This window comes from Penaeus vannamei, chromosome 34 (assembly GCF_042767895.1).
Source record: "Penaeus vannamei isolate JL-2024 chromosome 34, ASM4276789v1, whole genome shotgun sequence".
Lineage (NCBI taxonomy): Eukaryota > Metazoa > Arthropoda > Malacostraca > Decapoda > Penaeidae > Penaeus > Penaeus vannamei.
In genome coordinates this window covers 26,672,648-26,683,100 of record NC_091582.1, presented here as the reverse complement: position 1 = coordinate 26,683,100, position 10,453 = coordinate 26,672,648, and the positions used below count along the sequence as shown (strand labels likewise).

At 38.7% G+C, this 10,453-nt stretch overlaps 1 protein-coding gene across 4 annotated transcripts; it reads right to left on the bottom strand.

Moving 5' to 3' along the window:
* Window positions 1-339: 339 nt before the first annotated feature.
* Window positions 340-10,453, bottom strand: LOC113829276 (putative inorganic phosphate cotransporter). Of its 4 annotated transcripts, none has more exons than XM_027382391.2 (11): window positions 10,377-10,453; window positions 9,451-9,628; window positions 8,939-9,153; window positions 8,563-8,796; window positions 8,233-8,320; window positions 6,903-7,129; window positions 4,851-5,000; window positions 4,108-4,240; window positions 1,605-1,846; window positions 918-1,033; window positions 340-538 (listed from the first exon to the last, which is right to left on the bottom strand). In XM_027382391.2, the coding sequence occupies exons 2-11, from the start codon at window positions 9,563-9,565 to the stop codon at window positions 505-507; spliced, it is 1,554 nt and encodes a 517-aa protein (XP_027238192.2). In that variant the 5' UTR covers window positions 9,566-9,628; window positions 10,377-10,453; the 3' UTR covers window positions 340-504. The 4 variants fall into 4 exon arrangements, with proteins under 4 accessions (XP_027238192.2, XP_027238196.2, XP_069969432.1 ...); XM_027382395.2 differs by having other exon boundaries at window positions 10,427-10,448; XM_070113331.1 differs by lacking the exon at window positions 10,377-10,453 and adding an exon at window positions 10,011-10,028.

Genomic DNA, 10,453 nt, shown 5'->3' with positions numbered 1-10,453 from the left:
CGACGGTAAGTAGCGTATGCCGTGCGATCGGAGGAACAAGGTTTACCTTCCCGCGTCTTGACCAGGGCCCACGGCCCTGACCAGACCTCCTCTTGGGGCTCCCCACGCGCGCCCCGCTCGGCGCGCCTTTGGGCTCCCTTTGCCCACAATTACACCAGCAGGAGACACAGCCCTCGCCACGGTAACAACCCCTGCTATCAATAAACAGCTGAACCAGAATTGTGTCTCAATAAACCCAACAAATCAGGGCAACACAAAAACCCTGACAGAAAGAGAGAGAAAAAGGAAAATCACAGCCATACATTCGAACGCCCAAATAAAGGTCAGTCATAGAGTGAATACTAAGAATAACGTAACTATTTATTGTCAGATCTGAAGCCAACTGAATATCAGCTGAGCTACAAAAGGAGTCATCTTCAGAGGCGAAAACATGTTCAGACGATTGAGCTCTTGAAATCTTCATAGGAGATTACCGTCCCTGTTAGATGCCCCGTCAGCTGATTCTCACTTCCGGTCTCCGTTGTTTGTTGTCTTTTTCCTGAAATGAATAGTTATTTACTTACTCTCTCTGAATGATTTTTATCATTATTTTGATGAGGGCAGTGATTTATATACCTTAACTTTTCTCGGAAAACTATCTTCATCTGATGATTATAATGACATTAGTGCGTAAATTATTTTTCTCGATTTTATGAATTTCTTTTTTTTATGCGATATTCATCTGAAGAACACGATGGAAATACCTAATGCCTTAACGCCAGTCCCACGAAGCACACCTCATTACCCAATCCAAGAAGCTAAAAGGTGCTTAATTACCTTTTTAAAATCATCGAATACGTAAAACTTTTATGAATTCCCTTTACCGCTTTCTGTTCGTTTTCTTCCCTTGATTTTACCGCTCAGAACTGTTCACTTACTCGGGTTCGTTCCACGGCTGAACCTTATCCGTCATGAGAAAGAGGTAAGTGGTACACATGACGAAATAAGTGATAGCGGTGACGATGAAGACGACCCGCCAGGCGCCTATGGTTTGCTGTGAGAAGTCGGCAAAATAAGTGGTTTTATCCTCGCGGTAAATGGAGGTTGTTTTGTCTCTTTTAATTATGGAATATTTCAAATGATTTTAGATTAGTGGGTGATATAGATTATGCTATATTTATTTAAGGAATTAGGTGGCATCATAGATTTTAGGCAATGTGGTATAAGGAATTCTATCTATCTATAGTTATTAGATAAGATTATAGATTATTTTAGTGCAATATTCATACATACATAAACACTTAAATACATACAAAAACACACATACATACATACAAAAACACACATATACATACATACAAAAACACACACATACATACATACAGAAACACATCCATACATAAAGAAACACATACATACAGAAACAAGCATATGCATACATACATGCCTTAATACAACCATATATGTGTACATACATGCATACATAAACAAATGCATACATATGTGTTTGTATACACACACACACACACACACACACACACACACACACACACACACACACACACACACACACATACACATACACACACACACACACGCACGCACACACACGCAACCCGCCGCACATTGCCCTGCGTGACGTATCCCGTGACGGCCGGCGCGACGACTCCGGCCACGGACCCGAAGGTGTTGGTGACGCCCTTGAGCGAGCCGGCCAGGTTGGGGGCGATGTCCTGGTGGGAGGAGTTGTACCCCGCGAAGAGAGTCCCGCTCGCCCCCACCGCCGCGCACAGGAGGCCGATCACCAGCGCGTGGTTGCACTCCACCAGGCACAGGCACAGGAGGAAGGCTGTCTGGCCGTAGGAGGCTGGGGAATGGGAGGGAGAAGGAGAGGAAAATTAAAAAAGGAAGGTATGTATAGGGTAGTGTGGTGGTCTTCATGTTCAAGCGGATGGAGGGGAAGTCAGTCAGTCAGTCTCTCTCTCTCTCTCTCTCTCTCTCTCTCTCTCCCTCTCTCTCTCTCTCTCTCTCTCTCTCTCTCTCTCTCTCTCTCTCTCTCTCTCTCTCTTTCTCTGATTTATCTGTCTTAATGACCCTTTCTGTCTTTGTGATTCCTAATTATCCTATATTATCTTAGAGTTAAGCTTCGAACGTTTTATATTTTTTCTTTTCGTATTTATTTTTATACAAGAAAAGTGTGCCTTGTTCATTTGTATGTTTATATGAATATCAACTTCAGTATTTTTATGTATAAAGTTATATTCGTTTTCTAGTGCGAATGACTTCACACATTGTTCACGTGAAATCAGGTCAGGTCCTGTCAAACGGTGTATACCTCACTTTTATAATGACCCCTGTTAACCTCGATTTTTTTTCTTTTCACATTTCAGCAAATTTATACGTGTATAATATTGTGATTTTATCATTATCCCGTTATCGACATATTTATGATAGAGTGATGAATTTACTTCTGGTTTACAAGAATATATCGTCTGTAATAATATTAGCCTAATTCATCAAATTAAATCGTATGATTTTAAGTTATTATTATAGTATATTTGTGCATATTCCGAAGTATATTTCGCCGTAATTATTCGTCTTCTTTATAGATATATTTTTTCATTAATCATTCATGTATTTAATTTCTAGATTATTGTGTACTTGTTTTTTCACAATATTATTTAATTTTACATATACTAGCTCTTGCTATTTTTTGACGAATATTTGGATAATGACCTCACTTTGACCTTACCCAGGTAGAAGGTACTTATAGCCATCTGACTCGACCCAAAAATACATTCAAGCTATTTGTATTTATAGACCGATTCGGTAACGCCTAGCAACCGCCCCTAGCAACGAACACTTGGTGAAAACAAAGATCGAAAAATCACCATGCTTTGCTTACAGAGTTGCTGAATTTTTTCTGAGAATTTCGTTTCTTTGCGTGAAAATGCCTAGGAACTGTGTTGTCGCTGGTTGTTCGAAACACAACATGATGGGAAAGAAAGGTTTAACCTTTCATATATTCCCAGATCGCGAAAAGAAACCTGAACAATGGAAGCAATGGGTAGGCCTACAGACCATGAAACGCATAAAGGCTGATGGGAGTGCTTGGACGCCTGGTGGAAAATATTTACATCTGCTCAGAATTTTATTGATCTACATATTAATATATTACACCTTTTCAAATTTCAGAGACAGATAATTACATTCATACTCTTGTCCATCTACACTACCTATCAAGGCCAAACAAGATCAATATTGTCGACATTAGGTTTTGGCAGTATGTATTCATGTATTCTAAAAGCACAAGAGCAATTATATTATTTTCATTTTATTCCTTTTTTGTAATAAATTGATTTATCACAATTTATATTTACAGGCAAACCATCCCCGGATCCACTTCACCCAGACTTTATCGTAAGTGCCTTCAAGCACTGTCCAATAAATGAAAACAAAGCAGGTATACAGTTGCCTGTTGCCTTTGTCTGAGATGTCATATGGTCCAGTAGAAGAAACAATTAATAAGGGCTTATCTCTTGAGGTCAAATCATTGAGATTATTGCTGGTATTCCCCAAGAAGATGGGTACCCAATTGCGTTCTGCGTATGAGCTGGATGATATGTCCCTTCTATGGCTGGGTCATGATGTCATCACTTTCCTCAGGGAATTTATTTTGCATATTTTGATGTAATGAGTCGCTCTCAAAGTATGAGGACTGCATTACCTGTTTTCATTATCGCTTTGCCTCAAATTGTTGTTGGCGACGTGTGATAGACAACTTCAATGGAATGAGATACATGTACTATTAGTCAGACGTATACCGTATGCACTATTGCACTGCACACTTATGAACTTTTTTTTCCAAGGAAGTTCATCATTCAAGACAAGTATAAATATATATATATATATATATATATATATATATATATATATATATATATATATATATATATATACGGATATATACAATTTCGGTTTATTATTCGTATGAAGAGAAATGCGTGAAAAGTTCAAAACATTACATTTATTTTCATATTTGTTAACGAGACTTCCTTTCTTTAAGTACGAGTAATTGTCCCACAAATTAAATAATTAAAAAAACGCCAAATTCTGTTGCCAGCTTACCGAAGGCCGTGGAAACTCTCCTGACTGTTTTGACTGACATGACTTTCCTGGCTGCCAGACGGTCCAGGATGACGCTCCACACAATGCTAACTATCCACATGGACAGGTACGGGGCCGCTGACACCAGGCCGCTCTGATGAAAGGACGGGGACGAATCAGAAGTATTGACTGGTTTGTCGATTTTCATTTCTGGGACGGATTTCTGAGTGACTAATTGCTGGGTATTGTGAAAATGATAGTAGAAATATTTGTTTTAAAAACTGAGTGTGTGAGCGTATGAGTGTGAGTGTATGAGAGTATGTGTGTGTGTGTGTTTTTTTTTTTGTGTGTGTGTGTGTTTTTGTGTTTTTTTGTGTGTGTGTCTGCCTGTTTCTCTGTATGTCTTTGTGTATAGACGTATGTATAAACCTATCTGGGTATACATATTATGCATGTGTCTATATCTCATCTACGAGTATGTACGGGAGGGAAGGAAGGAAGGAAGGAAAGAAGGAAGGAGGGAGGGAGGGAAGGAAGGAGGGAGGGAAGAAAGGAAGGAAGGAGGGAAGAAAGGAAGGAAGGAAGGAGAAAGGGAAGGAAGGAAGGAGAAAGGGAAGGAAGGAAGGAGGGAGGGAAGAAAGGAAGGAAGGAAGGAGGGAAGGAAGGAAGGAAGGAGGGAGGGAAGAAAGGAAGGAAGTAAGGGAAGATAGGAAGGAAGGGAAGAAATGAAGGAAGGAAAGAGGGAATACGAAAACAACACCCACACTAGACATCTTGAAGTGCTGAATGTTCCTGAGGTAAGTGGGAAGGCCAGCCATGAGAGTGTAGAGGCCATAGCTGCTGGCCCAATTCATGAGGAAAATGGCCCAAAAAGGAGGGGACTTCGCGATCTCCCTCCAAGGAATAGGCACTAACTGAAAGGTAGAAATTTTAGGGATAAAAGCAGTAATGATGATGGTGATGATGATGGCAGTGATAAGATTGGTAATGATGATAATAACAGTAATGATACGGATGATGATGAAAATGATTGTAGTAATAATGATAATAATAATAGTGATAATGATAATGATGGTAATGATGACGATGATAATAATGATAATGATGATGATAATAATAATAATGGCAACCATACCACTACTAATGACAAAAGCAATAATGATGATAATACCAATGATAACGATGAAAATAATAACAATCATAATAGTAGCAGTATTAGTAGTGTTAATGATAATAATAATAGTAATAGTAGTACTAATAATGACAATAACGATAATAAAATTATAATTATGATAACAATAATGATATAATGATAATAATTGTAACAATAATAATAACAACAATGATGATAATAACAATAATGATGATGATGATAGTAATAGTAGTAGAAATAGTAGTTGTAGCAGTAAGTGATAATAACAATGATAATAACAATAACAATGATGATAATAAGAATAATAACAATAATGATAATAATAATAATAATACAACAATAATAATAACAATAATAATGATGATAATAATAATAATAACAATAGCGATAATAATGATAATGATAATATAATGATAACAATAATAACAATACTAATAATAATAATCATTATAGTAATAGTAGTAGCTCTAAAGTAATAATAACAATAACAGTAACAATAATAATAATAATAACAATAATTGTAATGCTAAGGTTTATAATAATAGTAACAACAACAACAAAATGAAATAGATATAATATCTAATGATAATAAATATAATAATAGTAACAGCAGTAGTAGTAATAGTAATAATAACAATGATAATAACAGCAATAGTAATAACAATAATGATAATAATAAAAATAATGAAAATAATAATAATAATGATGATGATGATGATGATGATAATAATAATAATAATAATAATAATAATAATAATAATAATAATAATAATAATAATAATAATAATAATAATAATAATAATAATAATGATAATAATAATAATAATAATAATAATGATAATAATGCCAATAAAAATAATAATGATAATAATAATAATGATAATAATAACAATAATAATAACAGTAATAATAATAATAATGAGAATAATGATAATAATAATAATAATAATAATGATAATGATGATAATAATAATAATAATAATAATAATAATAATAATAATAATAATAATAATAACAATAATAATGACAGTAACAGTAATAGTAATGATAATGATAATAATAATAATAATGATAATAAAGATAATAATAACAATAATAATAATGATGATAATAATAACAATCATGATGATGATAATAATAACAATAATAATGACAACAGTGATCATAACAATAATAATAAGAATAGGAAGAGAAACAGGAGAAGACGCATCGTACTCGCTTCAGTCGAGCGGCGACTTGCAATTGCTCATAACGAAAGCACCATCACCGCATGACACCCACATGACACCCACATGACCCTTACATGACACCCACATGACACCCACATGACCCCCTCATGACACCTACATGACACCCACATGACCCTTACATGACACCCACATGACACTCACATGACCCTTACATGACCCCCACATGACAGCTATCTTTTAACTCCGATAATAGCCTAAATTAGCTCTTCAGAAACCCCTCTCGTGTGAAGGCAAAATTAACGTCCCATTCTGTACACGGTGATTTTTTTCCCCGTCAACCCTCCGACTTCATTTCCTCAACCTTTCTCTTATTTCATCCTTCCTCAACCTTTCTCCTATTCCCTTCTTCCTCAACCCTTCTCTTATTCCTTCCTTCCTCAACCTCACTCCCCCCGACGTGCATCGCGCCTCACCACGTCACTCTTGACTTTGTTCTTGCACGCCCGCAGGTGCCGGAGCTCCGAAGGGGAGATCCGGGGGTGCGTCTCCGGCCGGTCGTGCACCAGCAGGAGCCAGAAGACGCCCCACACGAGGCCCAGCGCCCCGAACACGTAGAACACGGCCGGCCAGCCTCCCAGGAACCCCGAGCTGCACAGGACGCCGCTCAAGGACAAGGAGGCGATGTTGCCCAGCTGAATGCCTGCGGGAAGACGAAGGGCGTGGGGAGAGGGCGGGGCAGCGGTGGGCGGCTGGGGCATAGCGGTGGGGCGAGCTTGCCTCTCTAGTCTACTCGCGATTAACTATGGCTCAATACGCTGTATATGTATAGATAGATAGATAGATAGATAGATAGATATACATATACATATAGATATTCATATACATATAAATAAACACATACACACACACATACACATACACACACATACATATACATACATAGAGTATATATATATATATATATATATATATATATATATATATATATATATATATATATATATATATATATATATATATATATATATATATATATATATATATATATATATATATATATATTCCTTTTATTTCACCCGCTCTGGTTCTCTTCTTCTCTACCTCTTCCTTTATGTTTCTCCCTTTCTTTCTTTTCCATCTCTCATCCCTGTATCCCCGTCTTTTTATCGTTATTTCCCTTTCCTCTCTTCTTCCTTCCCCTCTCTCCTACTCCCTCTCTCTCTTTCTCTCTCCTTTCCTCCGGTTTCTTATCTCCTTCCTTCTCTTTCTTCGTCACTTCTCTCACTTCCTTCCCCTCGTCCTATCCTTCCTGTTCTTACTCCTCTCCAATTCCCCTTTCATATCCTTTTCTTTATTGCTGTTACTTCTCTCCCCCTTCTTTTTCTCTCTTTTCGTCTTTCTCTCCCTCCCCCTCTTCTACTTTCTTTCCTATTCTTATACTCTTTTTTTCCTTTTCCTCTCCCTCCCTTTTTTCCTCTCCTTCGTCATCTCCTTCTCTTTTTTTCCATATTCTTCTCCTTTCCTTCCTTCCTCCACCTACTTCCTTTCTCTTCCCCTTTTCCTCTCCTTCTCTTCGCGTTCTTTACTCCCGTCTTTCCCCTCCTTTTTCGCTCTGCCTTCCCTTCTTCTCCCCAATTTCCCCTCTCTTCTTTTTCTCCCCTCTTCTTCTCCTTCTTTTACCGTTCTTACTCCCCTCACTTCCCCTCTTTTCACAATTTCCTCTCTTTCTCTTACGCTCCGTTTCCTACCCCTCTTTTCCCCTCTTCTCCTCTCTCCTTTCTCCTTTTCTCCGCCGTCCCTCACCTGTGTGCACGAATGTAGTGAATTTTCCCCTCTCCACGGGCGACGTCCAGGTGGCTAGCATCGTGTTGATGGCGGGAAACATCACACCCTGTGGACGAAAGCAAAAGACAGACGCATTTAACGGGAACAAAAGAAAGATACAAACGCTGTATGGTGGACGAAAGCGAAGGACAAACGCATTAACAGGAACAAACAAGTTGGAGAAAAAATATACATATACATACATACATATATATGTGTGTGTGTGTGTGTGTGTGTGTGTGTGTGTGTGTGTGTGTGTGTGTGTGTGTGTGTGTGTGTGTGTGTGTGTGTGTTACCAATGTCATTTACCTGTGCAAATCCCTCCACGATGCGCAGGACGACGAGGACCTCCATGGCCCACCTGGCGCAGAAGGGAGTGATGAAGGTCAGCAGGGCGCTGATCGAGATGCCGAGGCCATACACCAGACGCCCTCCGAGGTACTCCGCCGCCCGCCCGCCCAGGAAGTTACTGCTGGCGTAGCCGTAGAAGAAGGAGCCCAGGATCAGCCCCTGCTTCCGCTCGTCCCAGTCGAACTCGCCCTCCTGGAGGAGACGCGGAGCTTCGTCGTCAGTTATGAATGCACCAAGTGACATGTTCCTTGAATCTGCTTCTTTTCGTTTTCTTCTTTTGAGGTTCTTTTCCTTCTTTGTTTTTGCAGGTTTTAGATTAACGTGTGGTACTTACCAGTCCTTGCTTGGGTGACGTATCAAAGTCTTCTGGTATTGGGCACACGTCGCCATCTTGCGCGGACGTGTTGGCAGCCATGGTGTGGTTGGGCGCCCTGATCCCCACCATGGCGACGATGGCCATGGAAAGGCTGGTGCGAATGGTGTACGCGGTCGCTGTGCCAAGGAGCCCCATGAGGCAGAGGGTGTGGCGGCAGCCCCACCATTCCAGGTCTTGAGGAAGAAAATCACATGTTGAAAATACTCCCTCGTTACTTTTTGAGTGGACTTTAGATTGTGTATCAGTGTATTTTCCTACAGTGCTATCGTCAGTGTATGCAAAAAAAGATACAGACTGACTGATAAAGAGAGAAAAAACAGACACAACAAAAACAGTACAAGACAAAAAAAAAAAGAAATGACACAAAGCCAAAGATATGCTTAATAATCTGCCATAAATAGAACACATCAACACTCCCCTACTTCCCCGAGATTTCCAAACAGAAATCCAAAAATCAAGAAACTTCCTACTTTCATAGATTCCGGAATCCGACAGATCGTCCTCCTCCTCCTCTTCCTTCCCCTCCTCCTCCTCCCCTCGCTCCGCCACTCTCAAGGGGACCTCCTGCGGTGCTGCTCCTGCCATCGCCTCCTTCACAGGACTTTAGAGACCGTATAACTGGATATTTTGGGTCAGCTCGTTTGGTATCTGTTGGGTACAATCATATTGACATCAATACCCGTGGTGTAAGTGCGTGGCTTATCAGCAAAGATTAATGTTTGGGTAATTCGGAGCATGTTAATGATGGACGTGCGCTGGTGTGTGTGTGTGTGTGTGTGTGTGTGTGTGAGTGTATGCGTGCGTGTGTGTTAGAGGTGGACCGGATGTTGAATCTTTATTTTAATAATTACGAATACGGAAGCGGATAATCAGCAAGAAATTTAGCCACAGATAACTTCTTAAGATGCTGACAGATGAGTAAAAAAAAAAACATTGCTATAAATGCTCGGTCTCAGAGACAATATACTTTATCTCTTGATTACAGAATAAAATATGTATGATGATAATCTGATAAACCTCAAGATCTTACACTTGAAAAGCAATTAAAAAAAAAAAAACGTGATAAGGATATATGGCACAGCGATAGTCTCAGTTCTTGTTGGCAAGGAAGTGCTGGAACAAAATAAACAAAAAAATCAACGAAATTGAACAGGTCACGACGATTTTTCTCATTTGGCAATATTCAATGTTGCTTTCTTTCACAATGCATCGGCTTTGGTATCAATATATATATATATATATATATATATATATATATATATATATATATATATATATATATATATATATATATATATATATGTATATATATATATAATAACATCCGTTGTTTTTTCTTGGTCACTTTCTTTTTCTTTCTATCGTCACGGATTACGATGATAGTGTTGGTAATTACGATACGAAACCAATGCCAAACTAATGACAAAGCGGACCAAAAGCGCTCACTCGCAGCTCCACGTTCGACTCCCAACT